General features: G+C 36.6%; 1 protein-coding gene across 12 annotated transcripts in view; it reads left to right on the top strand.

The window, feature by feature from the left end:
* RGS22 (regulator of G protein signaling 22) overlaps positions 1-19,850 on the top strand; it is a 180,795-nt gene that overhangs the window by 96,986 nt on the left and 63,959 nt on the right. For all 12 annotated transcript variants that reach the window (XM_040494102.1, XM_040494103.1, XM_040494101.1 and 9 more), the window contains 5 exons: positions 10,768-10,962; positions 13,613-13,705; positions 15,825-15,997; positions 17,151-17,313; positions 19,446-19,604. In XM_040494102.1, the coding sequence (XP_040350036.1) occupies positions 10,768-10,962; positions 13,613-13,705; positions 15,825-15,997; positions 17,151-17,313; positions 19,446-19,604 (783 nt within the window). The remainder of the gene's footprint in view (positions 1-10,767; positions 10,963-13,612; positions 13,706-15,824; positions 15,998-17,150; positions 17,314-19,445; positions 19,605-19,850) is intronic.

The raw sequence follows: 19,850 nt of genomic DNA, 5'->3' as shown, positions 1-19,850 counted from the left end.
AGTCCATTCATATCAACTTAAAAATGATCTTCATCAGCTTTGTAGAAGTTTTAAAGGTGTGTTTTAAATTTTTTTAGCCTTTTAACTTTGTTTCATATATGTGATTACACCCTTTGTTATATATAGTCAGTTGTCAATCCACTCATACATTGTCCCTAGATTATTAGAAACACATACTAGAAAGACATTGTCAGATTTTAATGGTGTAATTCAGTTGATTGTACTATAAATTTACAGAGTGGCCTAATAAAGAATTGACAATCAAATCCATTTTTTCCTTCTTATCCCCTTAACCACTTTTGTTCCTACCACTCTGGGAGCAGAGAGACCAGAGAATGAGCCTCAAAAGGAGACAATAAATTTGCATAATGTGGTCTTGGGACACTTTGGAGAAGATGACCTTTCAAGCCCCTTTCTAATGTTTCCAGTTCTGTAATTTTGTAATAAGACTAGTAAAGACTCGGGGAGGTGGGGGAAGTATGTGCTCTTAAGGATTATGCTGATTACCATAGTGGGGGTTGATACTTGAACAAAGAGAAATTACTTAAGTCATAATGAACAGTGTTCCCATAAACTGACAGTGAAGAAGGCCTTTCCTCTCCCAAAAGGTGAGAAGGCAAGCAAATATCTAAATGTAAGTGCAATAGAGAGGGGAAAGATTTTTAAATTTCTGTTAAGATTTTCATTTAATGTATTTATTCTTTAAAAAAAATTTTTTTTTAGTAATCTCTACACCAAATATGGGGCTCGAACTCATGACCCCAAGATCAAGAGTCACATGCTCTTCCTACTGAGCCAGCCAGGTGCCCCTAATGCATTTAGTCTTAACAGAGAAGTCTGTGAAGCTTTAATCCAAGTTCTAAATAAAATATTTGGGATTTTGGTTTTGATAACAGCTATTCAATTCATATGATTGCAGTTAGACAAATGTGTGTTTCATAGCAAGGAATATTTTCTGCCTTTCTTTTCTTTATTTTTAGCTCTAAATGTATGTGAAAATTTCTAGGATTCTTGTTTGAGAGAAATCTTATAGTTTAATCTAACTGGTGTCTGTTAAATATAGGGAGAACATATAACTTATTACTTAAACCAGGATTCTTTTTGGAGTGAAAGAGAAACTGTTAATTATGCCAGGATGATAGGCTTAAACCAGAGTGGGGTCATATGTCTATCCTAATTATAGTGCCTTGAGACTATGGAATATGCAGTTAAATAATATGCAAAAAACCAAACTCATCAAAAAGAGATCAGATTTGTAGTTACCAGAGGCAGAGGTTGGGGGGAGGGGAAGATTAGTGAAGATGGTGAAAAGGTACAAACTTCCAGTTATAAGATAAATAAGTACTTGGGATGTAATGTGCAATGTGATTACAGTTATCATTGCTGTGTGGTATACACAAAAGTTGTTAGGAGAGTAGACACTGAGTGCTCTTCACGAGGAAAATAATTTTTTCTTTTTTTTTTTGTATCTATATGAGATGATGGATGGTTAAACTTACTGTGGTAATTATTCCACAATATGTGTAAGTCATAGTATGTTTTATACTTTAAACTTGTATAGTGCTATATGCCAATTATTTCTCAGTAAAACTGGACAAAAACAGTTGAACAACAGTAACAACAACAAAAATATGTATGGACCCCTGTGGCCTCATAGAGAAAGTAAAAGTGTGAGGTCAGGAAGGAAGGTAGTAGACAATAGCCTGGAAAGAGTCTCACTGCAGTTGGCCAGAAGTCTGAATTTTATTTTGTTTCTTTTTGGAATGGAACTGCGGCCTCTTATTTCCCCCTCATATATTTTTTTCATTGTATGAAGTTTATTGTCAAATCAGTTTCCATACAACACCCACCCCCTCATATTTTTATACTTGTTCTTAACAGTTTCTCCTTGTCTCAATGTAGAGAGTTAAATTCATAGGACTTGCATTTGAAGAAGAAGGCGAGGAAAGTGCGAGAGTCAAAGATTGTGCTGTGACTGGTGTGTTATTCATGAAAACTGGAAATACAGAAGGAAGGGAGAGGCTTGGGAGGCTCTGAAACAATAATGTGTTATATTATTGAGTTACTGGGTTTGAGGGTCTACAGGCTATCCACGTAACAATGGCAGGTTAGCAACTAGAAGCAAAGATTTTAGCTCAGGAAAGATATCAGGCCTAAAGATATATATAAAGATATATACATACATATATATATGTATGTATATACATATATACATACATATATATGTATGTATATATGTATATATATGTATGTATATATATATGTATGTATGTGTATATATGTATATATGTATGTATGTATATATCTTCTGCATATATAGTTAACTGTTAAGTCTTTGGGAATGGACAAAGTCTTTCATTCATCCACTCATTTATCCTAAATTTAGCATTATGCTAGATGCTAGGAGTACAGTAATAAAGTAGACCCAATCTGTTTTCATAGACCTTGTGGTCCAGTGGGAGACACTTACAAGTATAGGGCCCCATAGGAGGACGTAAGAATTATACTGAAGCCAGACGAGTCAAGGAAGACTGAGTCCTTTAGGATGAATAAAACCCCATCAAAAGGTGGAAAGAAGTAAGGCTGGAGTGCATAGAAGGCATAGAGGGCACCATGTGAAAGTCCTGCGAGAGGGTGCCTGGCATGTGTGAGAAACTGAAAGAATGTGGACTAAGAAGAAAATATAGTTGAACATAGGGGTGCCCAGGTGGCTCAGTCAGTTAAGCATCTGACTCTTGATTTCGGCTCAGGTCATGATTTCACAGTTTATGAATTTGAGCCTATGTCAGGTTCCACACTGACAATGTAGAGCCTGCTTGGAATTCTCTCTTTCTCTCTCTCTCTCTCTCTCTCTCTCTCTCTCTCTCTCTCTCTCTCTGCCCCACCCCCATTCATGAGCTCATGTGTGCTCTCTCTCTCTCAAAATAAATAAATAAACTTAAAAAAATAAAACATTAAAAGAAAGTTTAAAAAAATAGAGTTGAACAAAGAATTTTAATGAATGCTTTCCTTTAAGGGAGCAGAAGAAAAGGAATCATCAAAGGAGTCTGAGAGTGGAAATAAGCAGAGAATCAGGAGACAGTGTTGAGGGCAGAGAGTCAAGGAGAGGGTAATCAACAATGTTAAAGTTGCAAAAGGAATCAAATATGATGAAGATTAAGGAGAGAAGCTATTGAATTGGTGTTCCTATGGTTGTCAGTGATCTTAGAGATCACTTTCACTGGCATGAAAACCAGACTTCAGTAGATTGAAGAGTGGAAAGGGAGTATGAAGATTTGTAGAGATGAGAAAGAAAGGCAGTAGGTTGTGGACAAAACAGTCAAGAAACTTATTTTACAATGGGAGAGACACCTCCCTTGAACACCTTTGTAGCATAAGGAAGAAGATAGAATCAATGGAAAAGTAAACTAAGGACAGTTCTAAGGACATAATCGACGTTGCAAGGTTCTGGGGAGAATGAGTCAAGACCACACATGAATGGTTTAGTCTTGGAGAGGAGTCTTCCTTTGAAACATCAGAGAAAGAAAAATATTTACAAGAAAGCTCTTGAGAAGAAAGTTGAGGGCATTCATACCAGAGTTTTTTCCCAGTTAAGTGTAAGATAAATCTTCTGAAAGTGAAGAAGTATAAGGATAGAGTTGGGAGCTTTACAGAGGAAGGCAAAGCTTAAAAGTGGGGAGGTAAGATTTGATTAGAAATAAGCAAGAACTCACCAAGCTTTGTGATCACAGCTGAGGTTCTTTTTTTTTTTCTTTTTAAGTCTATTTATAATGGAGCCAGTTGTAGTTTTTATTGGGAGCTTGAGGATAAAGTTGGGAAAATGAATGAATGATTCAACTGACTTAGAATTGGGCCTTGATAAGGCAGAAGATCAAGGTACGAGGAATTAAAGATGTTTAAGAGTGTACTTGAAATGATGGGCAGTCTTCAGACCCGATTGTGGAAGAAACTAAGAGAAACCAGGTGGTGCACAATTCATTTGAGGGATAGAAAGAAGCTGCATATTGGGCTGAAGGTAAAGTTATGTTTGGGAAGAGGTCTAAAAGGATGAAAAGCAATGATCAGAGAAGAAGTGGTGTTATTAATATAGTGAGTGGTGAAGTGAAGTGACACTCATTCTGAAGAAAATCATAAAGCAAAATTTCAGAAGGTAAAAAAGCCCAAGCCAATTTGATATAGTCACATACAACAATCTGGCTTTACCATGGCGTCATGCAATGTCCACCAAGGTATAATGATAGACAACATAAATAGCATTTAGAGTCTCTCTTGGGACTGTGGGTAGCAGCAAATCTTAAAAGACAAACAGAAAAAAAAAGACAAGCAGAGTGAAAGCAATACTGGGAGAGAAAGGGAAAAGAATAGATTCCGGTGTGCACCAGAAGGTGACTGTCCTTTCTCTTAGTGTTATTCTAGTCATCACCAACTTCTTTTGTGCTTTACCCACTTCACCGTTGTCATGTTTTTAAATCAAAGAAACCATTTAGGCTCTTTCCATAATTTGGCTATTGTTGAGAGTGCTGCTATGAACATTGGGGTACAAGTGCCCCTATGCATCAGTATTCCTGTGTCCCTTGGATAAATTCGTAGCAGTGCTATTGCTGGGTCATAGGGTAGGTCTATTTTTAATTTTCTGAGGAACCTCCACACTGCTTTCCAGAGTGGCTGCACCAATTTGCATTCCCACCAACAGTGCAAGAGGGTTCCCGTTTCTCCACATCCTCTCCAGCATCTATAGTCTCCTGATTTGTTCATTTTGGCCACTCTGACTGGCGTGAGGTGATATCTGAGTGTGGTTTTGATTTGTATTTCCCTGATAAGGAGCGACGCTGAACATCTTTTCATGTGCCTGTTGGCCATCCGGATGTCTTCTTTAGAGAAGTGTCTATTCATGTTTTCTGCCCATTTCTTCACTGGGTTATTTGCTTTTCGGGTGTGGAGTTTGGTGAGCTCTTTATAGATTTTGGATACTAGCCCTTTGTCCGATATGTCATTTGCAAATATCTTTTCCCATTCCGTTGGTTGCCTTTTAGTTTAGCCTAAATGTCCATCAACTGATGAATGGATAAAGAAATTGTGGTTTATATACACTATGGAATACTACGTGGCAATGAGAAAAAATGAAATATGGCCTTTTGTAGCAATGTGGATGGAACTGGAGAGTGTGATGCTAAGTGAAATAAGCCATACAGAGAAAGACAGATACCATATGGTTTCACTCTTATGTGGATCCTGAGAAACTTGACAGGAACCCATGGGGGAGGCGAAGGAAAAAAAAAAAAAAAAAGAGGTTAGAGTGGGAGAGAGCCAAAGCATAAGAGACTCTTAAAAACTGAGAACAAACTGAGGGTTGATGGGGGGTGGGAGGGAGGGGAGGGTGGGTGATGGGTATTGAGGAGGGCACCTTTTGGGATGAGCACTGGGTGTTGTATGGAAACCAATTTGACAATAAATTTCATATATAAATTAAAAAATAAAAAAAAAATAAATCAAAGAAACCATACTAACTTCTACACAAAGAGTTTGGTATGTGGCATGTCAAATGTTTGTTTAAACTATACTTTCAATGTAGCTGACCTAGTGACTAAGCAGTTGCTTTATTTTTGCCATTAGATGCCATTGCTGCCCAAATAAAACCTGACCACTGGGTTTAAAAAATTTTTTTTAAATGTTTCTTATTTATTTTTGAGAGAGAGAGAGAGAGAGAGAGAGAGAGGGAGGCAGAGGATGAGTGGGGGAGGGGCAAGGAGAGAGAGAGAGAGAGAGAGAGAGAGGGAGACACAGAATCTGAAACAGGCTCCAGGCTCTGAGCTGTCAGCACAGAGCCTGATGTGGGGCTCAAATCCATGAACCATGAGATCATGACCTGAGCCTAAATCGGACACTTAACCGAATGAGCCACCCAGACACCTCCTAACCACTGTTTTTTAACTTAAGCCATTTGGGGAGTGAAATTTCCTCTCCTTTGAGGTAGATTTGCAATTATTGATGCAAATTCTAGAGACACTTTTCATGTTGTTAATTTGACCATTTTAGTCTTTAGTTTTTGAATTTGCCTTAGTATGACATTATTTTAATTAGTGCACTTTTAAAACCTGTAACTTACAAAATGTTTAAGAATAGATTTGAATCTGATACAAACCTAACTTGTTAGATTATTTAGATTTACAAGTCATTTTTCTGCAGCCTAAGTGTCCACCAACTGATGAATGGATGAAGAAGATATGGTACATATTCACAATGAAATATTACTTGGCCATTAAAAAGAATGAAATCTTGCCATTTGCAACGAAGTGGATGGAGCTAGAGAGTATTATGCTAAGTCAGTCAGTCAAAAATAAATACCTTATGATTTCACTCATATGAGGAATTTAAGAAACAAAACAAACAAGCATAGGGAAAAAAAAGAGAGGCACACTAAGAAATAGATTCATAACTATGGAGAACAAACTGATGGTTACCAAAGAGGAGGTGGGTGAGGGGATGGGTGAACTAGGTAATGAGGATTAAGGAGTGTACTTGTTGTGATGAGCACTGGGTATTGAATGGAAGTGTTGAATCACTATATTATACACCTGAAACTAATATTACACTGTATATTAAGTAACTGGAATTCAAATAAAAAGTTTAAAAAAATATTTAACTCCCAAGGTTAGAAAAAAATTATGTGTATGTAAAGCAAATTTCATTTTAAGTATCATATAATCATTTGGTAAGAGTATGGTTCAAGGGGTGCCTTGGTGGCTCAGTCGGTTAAGCGTCTGACTTCAGCTCAGGTCGTGATCTCATGGTCCGTGGGTTCGAGCCCCGTGTCAGGCTCTGTGCTGACAGCTCAGAACCTGGAGCCTGCTTCAGCTTCTGTGTCTCCCTCTCTCTCTGCTCCTCCCCAACTAGAGCTCTGTCTGTCTCTGCCTCTCAAAAAAAAAAAAAAAAAAAAAGTATGGTTCAAACTGGACTATTCTGCCCAATGGACTACGTACCTTTGTTTTAGGGAAGGAAGTTTCCAACACATGGATCGCCTAATTAAATAGAACATCCAAATGTCTCTTCAATATGCCCCTTCTCTCACATTTCACAGCACTTAGTAATAAAAAGAAGTTCCCTGTTGCTGTTCAAGTCTTATCTTTTTTTAAAAATTTTTTTTATTTTAACGTTTATTTATTTTTGAGACAGAGAGAGACAGAGCATGAGCAGGGGAGGGGCAGAGAGAGAGAGGGAGACACAGAATCTGAAACAGGCTCCGGGCTCTGAGCTGCCAGCACAGAGCCCGACGCGGGGCTCAGACTCACGAGCTGCGAGATCATGACCTGAGCCGAAGTTGGACGCTCAACTGACTGAGCCACCCAGGCGCCCCACAAGTCTCATCTTTTAATACTTCAAAAAGTTTAAAGTCTGCTCCATCTAGTAACTTCCCCTCTCCTAAACCTCACTAATGCTGTCTAAAGATCTTTTAAGTTCTCTTTATGTTTTTAGAAAGTTTCAGTGCATGACTCATGAAATTTCTCTGTACATTTTTATCATATGAAGCTTTCTCAATATCCACACAGATAGCCCTAATAACATATATGCTACCCAATAACTTACCCAATTCCAGTGTCTATCTCCATTTCTCCTAAGTTAACTATGGGCTAGCCTTATGTTGGAATTCATCAGAATTTAGAACTACTTGTGCTTTAAATTTTTGAACTCTGAAAATTCCCCTTTCGGGTCATCATTTCACTTGAGGATACTAGTCTTCCATTCATCCATTTAGCAAATATTTATTGAGTGAGTGCCTTGTTATGTACTGATCTTTATAGTACTCCCTTTTAACTGCTCTCTACATGTCCTTCTCCCTTAGCTTCACTCTTTTTAGTAAGCTCTACACCCAGAGAGGGGCTTGAACTCATGACCCTGAGCCAGTCAGGCACCACATTTATTCTAGTTCTTTGAGACTCCACCCTGAATATTACATTACTATCTTGTAGTAGGCTTTATGGTGGATCATTTCAGTTGTACCTCAACCTGCCCGCTCAATTCCGACCTTTCTTTCTTAGGCCCTTTTACTATTTCCTCTGATTTTATTAATTGTTATTATGTTTTACAGTCAACATTTATTGATATTTACTTACATATTTATGCAATTCTATTGTTCTCTATTCCATCCTGCTCTTACCTTTGTTTATTTTATGTGCATAGTACAGTTCTGCTGGTGATGGATTATCTGCTTCTGTTTATTGGTTTGTGACATCTTTGTTTTCATTTTATCAGGTATTTTTGCTGGGTACAAAATTACAGATTAGCAGTTATTTTTGCTCAGCACTTTAAAGACTCAAGGCTAGAGTCTATACCTGGTCTAGTCCGGCTCTTAGGGTGTTTTGCGACCGTAGGATATTTACACGGGCTTCCCCACTGGCAGGTCCTGAACTATAATACTTGTTCCCTCAGTAATGAGAAAGTTTCAAAAACTCCAGCTATAGGTAGTTATAAAGACTTTGACTGTTAGTCTGTGTGAGATGAGAAGTCACTGAAGAGTTGAGAAGAGTGATAGGAAAAAGGACCTCTCTATTTGCTGTCATAAGAAAACACTAAGAAAGCAAAGAGGAACCTTTGAAGACCAGTTAAAAGGCTATTGCAAAAAGCAGGCAAGAGATGAAGGTGGCATATAATTTCTTATCTGGCTATTGAAATAATTTACAAACTACCTCAAATCTTGTTCAAACTGTTCGAACTGTTTCTCTTTCCTGATGCCATAGTGATTTATTTCTAAGATTCATATCCAATAATGTCACCCCTCAGAGAGCCCTCGTTATATATCTTTAGGTAAAATTCAAATTCCCTACCAAGGGACAAAAGGTCATATCCATGCCCTGGCTCCTGCCTCACTTTATAGTATCCCCTCTTATTCTACCTCTTTCCATTAGCCAGTGTTATCTCCTTGGAGTCTAGAATCTCTCCATAGGTTATAAAACCTCCCTAAGCCTTAATGCCTTGGCCCAGATTTTCCTTCTTCTTAAATCATCTTTCTCATCAATTCCCTTTTCTTGCCTGATTGACTCCAACTCATCTTTAAAGATTCAGCTGAAGGATTAAGGATAAGACAAGCTTATCTTTTCTTGGAAAGGTTTCTAAACCTTTTCCTTTCCCATTCCAAGACATAAATGAGTCTTTTCTATGGATTTAGTGCAATTCAATAACATTTACGGCATCCACTCTCTGCCAAGAACAGTTTTAGGAATTGGAGAATGACAAAAGAACAAGCTATGGTATTTGCCCTCAAGGACCTCGTTCTAGAAGAGATGATACATAATACATAACTGCATTATAGTGTGGTAGGTATAGCAGTAGAAAATGATCTTGGGAGGAGGGTGTGAGTGAAGGCTTCCTGGAGGAAGAAAAATACATGTTGGTGTTTAAAGAATAAGTCAGGGTTTATCAAATGGACAAGGTGCGCACGGTAAGGTGACTATCCAAGATTGAAGGAACAATACATGCAATGGTGTGGAATGGCAAAACAACAAGGTGTAGGAAAATAACAGAAGAATTAGTATTTGAGTATGATGTTTAAAAGGTGATTAATGGGATGTGAGTTTGAAAAAAATGGACAGGCAGTCATTGATGTTCTTATTTGCAATGCGTACTTCTGTGGTAGTACTTACACTGTATTTCATCTGCTGATTTTCATCTCCATGTCACCGCCAGTGGGCTCCTTCAGAGCAGGTATTGGGTCTTAATCATTAATCTTTGCATACATAGCACCTATACAAGTGTCTAAGATGTTAGTAGATACTCAGTAAATGCTTGTTATTAATGTGGACCCTTTAAAACTTTTAAAAGATTATTTTACGTAAGACTATTTATATTTGGTATTTGGTATGACTCTCTCTGTATCTCTGTCTATATATCAATCTGTCTGTCTATCTGATCTACTGCCTGGGTGGAGTCTGGACGTTATCAGGTCCAAAAACTAAGTAAAAAATTAAATTAAGTGCAATTAATTTGACATTGTTAGTACAACTGCATTTAAATCCGATATGCAGGGCATGACATATTCAGTATGTAACATTTAAAAAAATAAAATGTTAATAAATTACTTCTGACATGTAAATAGCTGTTATTTAGAGAAAAGACAAATGAGTAGAATGGAATAGACATTTATGCTTTTTCTAGGAAGCTAGAAATTTCATGTGTATCTTTCCATTCACTCTTACTTCCTTCTCGTATCTCTTCCACAGCATTCTGCACCAAATGGAGATATTTTTACAGCAGAAAGGGGTAATTAGCAACAGTCTTAAGAAGTCTGCAACTCAGTTGGGTAGGGCAGGTAGTTTGTTGGATCCTTATACTAGAAGACCAATAGCCAGTTTTTCAGTCCTTGTTTCTTGCTTCGTGTGTCCAAAAGGGCATTCCAAAACATTTTGGAAAGTAGCCCTAATGTGTTAGAAATATTGTGAACATAAGGGAAAAAGGAAGCATATAACCTGAAATCAATCATAATAATACAAAGTAGGAATCTGATCAAAAATATTAAATATCCAAATGATATACTCTTGTGTAAGATCCATGGCAAATTGATTAATTACCATTGAAGAAATAGGAAAAGGAAAGAGAAGCCTTTTGAATAAACAGATTGCTTTGACTTAAGTAGTTTTATGCATCTTTTCAAGAAAAAAAAATCACTTGAGCTTGTGTCTCTTCTCTTACCTTTTTAAAATGCCTTTGCTGAGGAACCTGCTAACCATTATGGTTTCTCCCAACAACCTCTCATTTCTCCCCCTTCTCCCTTAGTATCTTTTTGCCACATACATTGCTCCTTCGGCCACTCTTGACATTGGACTCCAACAGGAAAAGAAAAAAGAAATTTATATGAGAATACAGCCACCATTTGAAGACCTTTTTGACACAGCAGAAGAATATATCCTTCTCCTCCTTCTTGAGCCCTGGACACAGATGGTAAAATTAGACCAAGTTGCTCTTAGAAAGGTATTGTGGCACTAAGAAACGGTGTGTGAACCGTTCATTCACTACAAAACTGATGATAAGCAGCATTATTAATTCACAAGAGAAAAACTGAAAAATGTCTTACATGGGCCAGGGACTCAGAGTTAAGATTTGGCAGTCTCAATATTAGAGCCGGGAAAGTATTTATTAACTTTATTTTTTGCCAGTTTCTCTATTGTATCCTAACGAAAGACTAAAATCTTTGTCATTTTTTAGTTCTCCGTACAAATATGTCAACAGAGAGAAATCTGAGTTTTGGTTTCCTGTGAACCAACAAAATATGCCATGATAACATTTTTGGCTTTGTCCTTTCTTGCCATTTCTCTGCAGTGGCCTTAATTTTGATTAATGGAAAAAAACCCTTTAATTTTATACTGGATGAGTTATAGTAAATATTGCACCCATGGAAAATAGAAATGTTTCATATGTACTGTGGAAAACACATTTTCTATCTTCAGTGTTGCTATTTTAAGATACCCCTAGATGTTCATCAGGTCAGACTGCTTGATTAGATAAAAATGTCAACACATCTTTTTCAATTCCAGCAGAGGTCATTTTAAATCTCAGTGCCTGAATATTTTCACCATTCTTATTGATGGGTGGAAGACATTTCTTTAAATATTTATTTTAAATCACAGATTACAACCATTCATGGGTATCTTTTATATTAAGTTGTGCATGTACCCTCTACATGAGGTCATTTCCAGTAGAACTCTGCTACCCTCGTATTGCTATTCTTTGTTCATGTCTCAACAAGTTTTTAGTCATATCTTCTACCAGAAAGAATAGGTTAGATAAATTAAGATAAAATTAATACCCAAACACCTCAGATAGAATTACCTTATTGGATTTGATTAAACAGTTCTATGGCTTACTAAATTCAATGACCAAAATAATTAAATTTTCATTCCTGATTTCTCTTTGCCCTGAAAACTTAGTGTTACATCTTTTCTACTACAAAATACATCTGTTATATTAGAAAAATTAGGGTATCATATGAAATTAAAAAAAATGATCTGTCATTTTTATTTAAAAAATTTTTTTAAGTTTATTTATTTTGAGAGGAGAGAGAGAGAGAGCGAGAGAGCGAGCATACAAGCGAGGTAGAGGCAGAGAGAAGGAGAGACAGAATCCCAAGCAGGCTCCGTACCATCAGTGCAGAGCCTGATGTGGGGCTCAAACTCACAAACTGCGAGATCATGACCTGAGCTGAGATTAAGAGTCAGACACTTGGGGCACCTGGGAGGCTCAGTCAGTTGGGCAACCAACTTCACTCAGGTCATGATCTCACAAATTGTGAGTTCGAGCCCTGCGTTGAGCTCTGTGCTGACAGCTCAGAGCCTGGAGCCTGCTTCAGATTCTCTGTCTCCCTCTCTCTCTGCCCCTCCCCCACTCACATTCTATCTCTCTCTTTCAAGAGTAAATAAACATTAAAAAAATTTAAAACATTTTTGAAAAGAAAAAAAAGAGTCACACACTTAACTGACTGTGCCACCCAGGTGCCCCTCCAGTCATTATTTTAAATACAGTGTATGGTGTAAAGGAAAATGGACCCGAGATAAGTCCTGAGATGTTAAAAAAAAAAGATTTGGCATTAAAACTAACTTTGCTAAATCAAAAAGGTTTGGCATTGGTAATGATTCTTACAAAATGTGTGGGACAAACCGTACACTTGTTTTTTTAAGTTTATTTAGAGAGAGAGAGAGAGAGAGAGAGAGAGAGAGAGAGAGAGAGAGAGAAAGCACGAGTCAGGGAGGGGTAGAGAGGGAGAGAGAGAGAATCCCAAGCAGGCTCTGCACTGTCAGCACAGAGCCCCATGTGGGGTATGAATCCACACACACCGTGAGATGATGACCTGAACCGAAGTCAGACACTTAACCAACTGAGCCACCCAGGCACCCCATACACTCTTTTTAATAAGAAATTACAAATGCCCTTAAATGCAGCCCAGAGAACGTTTGTAAAAGTCCACCTGACTGGATTGTGTAGGCTGTTTCCCAAAAAGGATAATCAAAGAGGCTACCAAAACTATTAAATGTAGAAAATTCTCAGTCCGCCAAACTGCTTTTTCCCTGGAAGAGAGAAATGGAGAATGAGCTTGTTCTTCTGACGATAAAACAGTGCAATGCACACTCTGTAGCATGAGACCTACTGTGAGTTTAATTTGATAAATGACTCTCCTCCTCTTTTGCTACAGTTAACAGAACCTTAGCTTGCAGATGAATAATGATGGAGTCTGGTCATTTCTTGTTCTACTGTGGATTATTTGGTCTCTAAAACTAGCAGTGCCTGCTTTCATGACTATTATCCTATTATAATGAATAGAAAATGGAAATGTGACCCAAAATGTGTGCAGTGTTTGTTAGTTCACGTAGGGTGACCAGAAAGGAGGAATCTCTGATGTCACTATATCATTACATAGAAATATTTTATCGCATGCATGCGAAGTCTGAATATGCTGTAGCTAATATTTTTATGTTGGTTTTCCTGCTTTTGCCTCCAAACTAATTTACTTTATTGGCAAGTGTCTTCGTTTTTTAGCCCACTGTTACTGGCAAATTGTGCATTCTTTCCGCACTTTTTCATAATGCACATTCTCTTGATGTTATGAGCTTTATTATTGTTTTATTAGGTGGAGCTGGTGGAAGAAACTAGACAGTTAGACTCCACATACTTCAGAAAGCTACAGGCTTTGCATAAAGAGACATTTTCCAAGAAAGCTGAGGTAAGACAGCTCTCTACTTAGAAAAAACAAACTTTTTATCCTGGAGAGGATTACCACTGTGTATATTGGCAGGGGGAGGGGGATAATATATTGAGGAGATCATGTACTGATCAAGTAAGGGATAGGCAGTTCCATTTTTCTGCTACTTCTTGGCCTAGCATGCTGCATTTGACAGGTGTGACTTTTTACTGACACATTTAACAACAAAGCCAAAAGACAAAGCAGATGCCTGCCTTAGTTAAGAGCCTTCAAACCACATTATTCCTTTGAGCATCTCTGATTGCTTTCTGTATAGCAGCAGCTCTATTTGTCAATTCAAAAAAAGAGTTAAATTGAGTTTTCTAAACAGAAAAGGAACTTTTGTGTGACAGCAATAGGCAAAATAATAAAGGAAAAAATATGGAAAGGATTTGGGGGCATCAGGAAAAAGATCATCAGACTGACTAGGATATTAAAGTGTTATTTTGATTTATACATTTGCAACTTTTGGATTACCTACATAATCCTTTCAGATCCTGAGAGTCGTAAAATTAAATGTGCGTATCTACATAAAGGTGACAGTTATATTTATTGATGTGAAAAATGCCTAGGGCACATTATTATATAAAAATATAAGGAAAAAAACCACTGGTATCATATAATCCTATTTATGTAAAATTATATATTTTCTCATGTATACATATATACGAAGAGAGGTATCTGGAAATATCTGAGACATCACCTAAATATTACAGATGGTTAGCTCTGAACAGTAAAGTTTCAGGTGATATTTTAACTTTCTGCCTTGTACCTGTCTGCAATTTTTACTCCTTTACAATAAAATTTTACACAAATAATAAAGTGGACTTTTAAATGTAACCTTTATGATAGTTGCCTTTTTAACACATAAATTCTTTATTTGAGAAACTACGAATTAATATCTTGGAGAGGCTACGTAAAAATCCAAAAAGACAGCACATTTTGTTATTATTTTAAAGTTTATGAATGAAAAAGTTCATGAGGTTGTATTTTAAGTTTGTATTTTAAACTTTGTGAATTGAAACGTAGCATTTTCATTGTATTTAAGTTGCATTTTAAACTTTATGAACTAAAATGTATAATACTTCCCATAATCCTTCTCTTCATTGGTAATTGACTTTTTAAATATCAGTAGTTTCTCTAATGGTCTGATGCTTTTCAAAAATAAACAGAGGGGTAAATGAATTATATAAGGAGAGGAAAGGTTTTTGAAAGAATAAGCTTCTCTAGCTCTTTGCCCTTATATAGAGCTTATAAATTGCAAAACATAAGGTTTTAAAAATGCCTAATAATTAACTTTTATATGAAAAGGTTACATTTAAAGAACATACTATTGGGGCACCTGGGTGGCTCAGTCGGTTAAGCGTCTGACTTCAGCCCAGGTCATGATTCTGCACTTCGTTGGTTCAATCCCTGTGTCAGGCTCTGTGCTTACAGCTCAGAGCCTGGAGCCTGCTTCAGATTCTGTATCTCTCTCTCTCCTTGCCCCTCCCCTGCTTGCACTGTGCCTCTCTGTCTCCCGAAAATAAATAAATATTTAAAATTTTAAAGAACGTACTATTAGAAGAATATTTTGCATTACTCTATAACTTTCAAAATTGTTATAAATAAAAGAACACTTTATGTTCATAATGCATTGTTAAGAAAAAAAACCAAGTTGCAAAACTATACATACTTGTTTAGTCCTGTCTTCATTTTTAATAAACCACATGTGTATGCAAAGAAGACTAGAAGATTTGTATTTACAAACGTTAACGATTGTTATCTCTGAATGGTAGTATTATATATGCTTTTTGTTTTCTTATTACAAATGATTTATTACTCTTACACCAACAAAAATAAAAAAATTAACATTTTATAAGCAAATATATAGTAAATGTTTTCTAAATGTTCCTGAAAAGAAGAGAATGGAAGAGAAAGGAACAGGATAGAATTTGATGGGAGTTACAGCCAGACTCTAGATTCTTTATCTAGTTTTACTATTGAATTGTTAGATGGTGTTGACCTAATAGTTCATTTTTATTTCAGTTTCTCTTTTTAAATTTGGAAAATAATTTGTTGTATTTAGGTGATTTTTTAATGAAAAGTGTTATTTCACTAGGACACTACTTGTGAAGTTGGAACGGGTATGTCACCGCTTCCTGATGTGTGTAAAAAAACAGAATACTGGAATAATGTTCCTGAAGAATATAGGCACTTCAGTTTTAATGATCTGCTTAACAACAAACTGGAGTTTGAACATTTCCGTCAGTTTCTTGAGGCTCATTCTTCAAGGTAAGGAAAATAACCATTTAGAAATGTATTTCTCTCTTAAAACACTGTTTTTCTAAGCAACTTACTTTGATTCAACATGTAAAAGTGATTTGGTGCTAGATTTCATCCATGACAGTAGTAATGGCATACCTATCTGAAATCTGTATTGGTAACTTTTTATTGGGGAGTGCATTTTGATAATAGCAACCTCCCAAATATTATTTTAAGATTTTGTTAAGGGGCGCCTGGGTGGCGCAGTCGGTTAAGCGTCCGACTTCAGCCAGGTCACGATCTCGCGGTCCGTGGGTTCGAGCCCCGCGTCGGGCTCTGGGCTGATGGCTCGGAGCCTGGAGCCTGTTTCCAATTCTGTGTCTCCCTCTCTCTCTGCCCCTCCCCCGTTCATGCTCTGTCTCTCTCTGTCCCAAAAATAAATAAAAAACGTTGGAAAAAAAAAAAGATTTTGTTAATAGTTTTAACTTTGGGTAAATTAAGACACCACTATGTTTAATTCTGTCACTTTTCTACTGTTTCTTTCTTTTAGATTTTTCTAGACAGGTGCTTTAACTAGTATTTCTGAAAAAGTGTCTCTTTCATATTTTCATATTTTTCTAAGCTACTGAAATTACTGTAAAACTTTGTAATTTTATTGGCTGATTCATAAACATTGTAGTTTTGCACAAAATCTTGGAAACTTATGACATATTTATCTACTATAAACTGAAATATTCATCATATATTTTTCCAGTAATTTTCTCCCAAGTTAAGAGAAAGTGTTTACACCTGGGAGCCAAATTTCACATATATAGTTTCCCTTCTTAATGATGAGAATTGTTCTAAATTTAGCATGTTGCCAAATAGACACACATTGGGTGGAGATTTTCTTAGGTTAGATATCAACAATACTGGTCCATCAGTAATGGAGGAACTCTGAGACCCTACCCATAACGATGGTAGATGATTTTCTGATCCCAGTACGCCTGTGTTCATTCATATATTTAGCTAGGATGAGACATGATAACACTGAACTCATTAGTTTCATGATCTACTTGGCTCTGCTAACTAGTCAAGACAATCACATTCTAAGTTCTGTCAAAACAAAAACTTGTTTGGTGGTTAGTAAAATTGAGAGGAAAAATAAAAGAAGGGCTGTGCTTTGGTTTTGTTTTCATTTTAGTGTGGACCTTATGTGCTGGACAGACATTGAGCAGTTCCGAAGAATAATTTACAGAGACCGAAAGCAAAGGGAAGCAAAATCTATATATATTAAAGACAAATACCTTAATAAAAAATATTTCTTTGGCCCCCAAAGTCCAGCTTCTCTGTATCAGCAAGACCAGGTATCAACATGTGAACATATTTCTTTGTTGAAGTGTGAAAACCAATGATTTATTTCTTTTTGCCAACAACCTAAAATTCATCGTTTTTGTCTTTTGCTTTTATGATTTATATGTTAGACAGTTTGGATATCTTACTTCTTCAGTTATTTATAATTATCTAAAAATTAAATGCCTTTAAAATTCACTCAAGCGTTATATGCTGTAAAAACTGTGTTATTTTAAAAAGTAATTATGGAATAAAAATAACTTATTCATCCACTCATCTGTTCATTCAGATATGAGTGCCTATGATGTATGGTGTCATTATTTACTATATTATTATTGTAATCCTTGCTACATGTCATTAGCATACTATATGGTAAAATGTCAGATTGGGATTCAGCAGTGGCACTGAGTATCCATGAAATGTGGCTCAAGTTTTATGCTTTTGAAATGTAAAGAATTAAGTGTTACAATTAATTTGAAGTTTGGTACTACGTTACTACCTAGAGATCAAATGTATAGCATTTGATATCTTTATTTTGGTAATTTAAAAGGATGCATATCCTAATGGTGTATATTTATGAAATACAAATCTCAGATTAATGCTAAATTCAGTAAATGTCAGAAAAATTCAGAAGTGTTCATGGTAGGGCATACCAGATTAAAAAGCTATATCCTATGGGGCGGGGGGGGGGGGTGGTGGTGGGGGGAAATAAGCAAACGTTTGGGGGAATAAGGGGAGAAGGCAATCTGAAATTAATCAACCTTGACAAAAATGCCTTGCTATTAGTTTCCTGAGATACAAATCTGGGATATGTTAGCAAAAGTAGCTGGGTATCTCAAGCACAAGTATGAAATAAACACGTGGAGGCATTTCTTTTCTGTTTGGCTTGTGCTACATTGTGTGAAGTTTCGTGGTATCTGATGCTACTGTATGAACCCTCCGTAGGATAAGATGCTGAGCATTTAAAATTCAGTGGAGAAGTTATCCATTGCCATCATAGCAAATGACTGTGTTGACTACGGAAGAGTTTCCCCAGTGACCTTTCTTCCTCATCTTTGGCTTTACTTTTATTTTTATTTACTTATTTTCTACTTAAGGATATCCACATCACATTACATTCTGCGTAGGTCTTGCTAGTCCTAATTTCGGCTGGGCGGCCAAGTTTGCTCTTTGATTAGCAAAGTAGTCTTTTCTCTTTTCTTCCTTTTTTATATAGAATCATTATTACTAAAAGATGTCCAAGAGGGTTTCTCTTTCGTTTTTATGTTAAAAATTATTTTTATTAGTAGGATTTGATGGGTTTTATTAATGGAAAGGGAACTAAGAAGAAGGTAATTTTTCCATTGAGGAGTCCAGAAGGTTTGAGGGCTGTGTACACAGAAACAGGTAGAAAAAAGAATGATTTATAGCAGAAAATGGCCATTCGTAGCTTGTTGAAACCATACTTATGCAGAAGGAAGATTTGGGCCACAAAGAAATTGTGTTTTGTAATAGGTGCTACCTGTGCAGGCCAGAGACTGTTGTCTGTATAACCTGGTCTTTCTCTCCTTCCTGCTGCCTCTGTATTCCTCTTCGAAGTTGTTGGGGGCAGCCCTGCATTGCTACCACCACCATCTCCAATCCAACGTTTGTTTGTACATGTTGATAATATCTGAGCCAAGGTTGTCTCCTAACTAATTCATGCCCCATTTTCCTCATGCACGAAAGAGAATGTTTTCTCAAATTAGTCAATTTGACAAGATTTACAGATTCATAGATTATTAGACCTGGAAGAGCACTTATAAAACTCATTGACTAATAAATACCCTCATTTCACCTTTGAAAATACTGAGGCCATGGAGAAAACGTGGCATTGCTTGTGGTCATACAGGATAAAAATCCCACTCCTGTGTCTCTAAAATATATTGTGAACAAAATCAGACATCTAAAAGAACTGTCACAAAAACCACAATTTTCTGTTTGATGTTAGGGGAGTTGTCAGTCTTTACTGTACCTGGTATAGCCAGGAGATAACTTACGGAAAATGAAAATGGTACTGTCGGCTGCTCGGCAGCTGATTTGGGGGTGGATGGATAAATTAATGACTATTAGTATGTCTTCACTAAAACAGAAGTTTGCAGTTTCTGTTTCATTTTTATCTTCCTAGATAATGAATTTAAGTGGTGGCTGGGGAAAGATGCTCCATGAGCAGCTCGATGCACCTGTTTTAATTGAAATTCAGAAGCATGTCCTAAATAAGCTAGAAAATGTGTGGTTGCCATTATTTCTTGCAAGTGAACAGTTTGCAGCACGTCAGAAGATAAAGGTATATCAGTGAGTGTAATCTTTGGGTAGTAATTAACAGTACCTCTAAAAATAGCAAATGTGTATACCTGTCAACCCAGCCATTGTACTTCAATGGCTTAGTGGCTAAGAGCATAGAGTCGGCCTTTCTAAGTTTTCGCCTCAACCCTATGACATGTTCATTGTGTAACTTTAAGGTTTGCTTTTTAAAGTATGTTTTTTTCTATTCTATTCTATTCTATTCTATTCTATTCTATTCTATTCTATT

This window comes from Herpailurus yagouaroundi, unplaced genomic scaffold, assembly GCF_014898765.1.
Source record: "Herpailurus yagouaroundi ecotype Mexico unplaced genomic scaffold, PumYag 186, whole genome shotgun sequence".
Classification (NCBI taxonomy): domain Eukaryota; kingdom Metazoa; phylum Chordata; class Mammalia; order Carnivora; family Felidae; genus Herpailurus; species Herpailurus yagouaroundi.
This window is presented reverse-complemented; position numbering and strand designations above follow the sequence as displayed.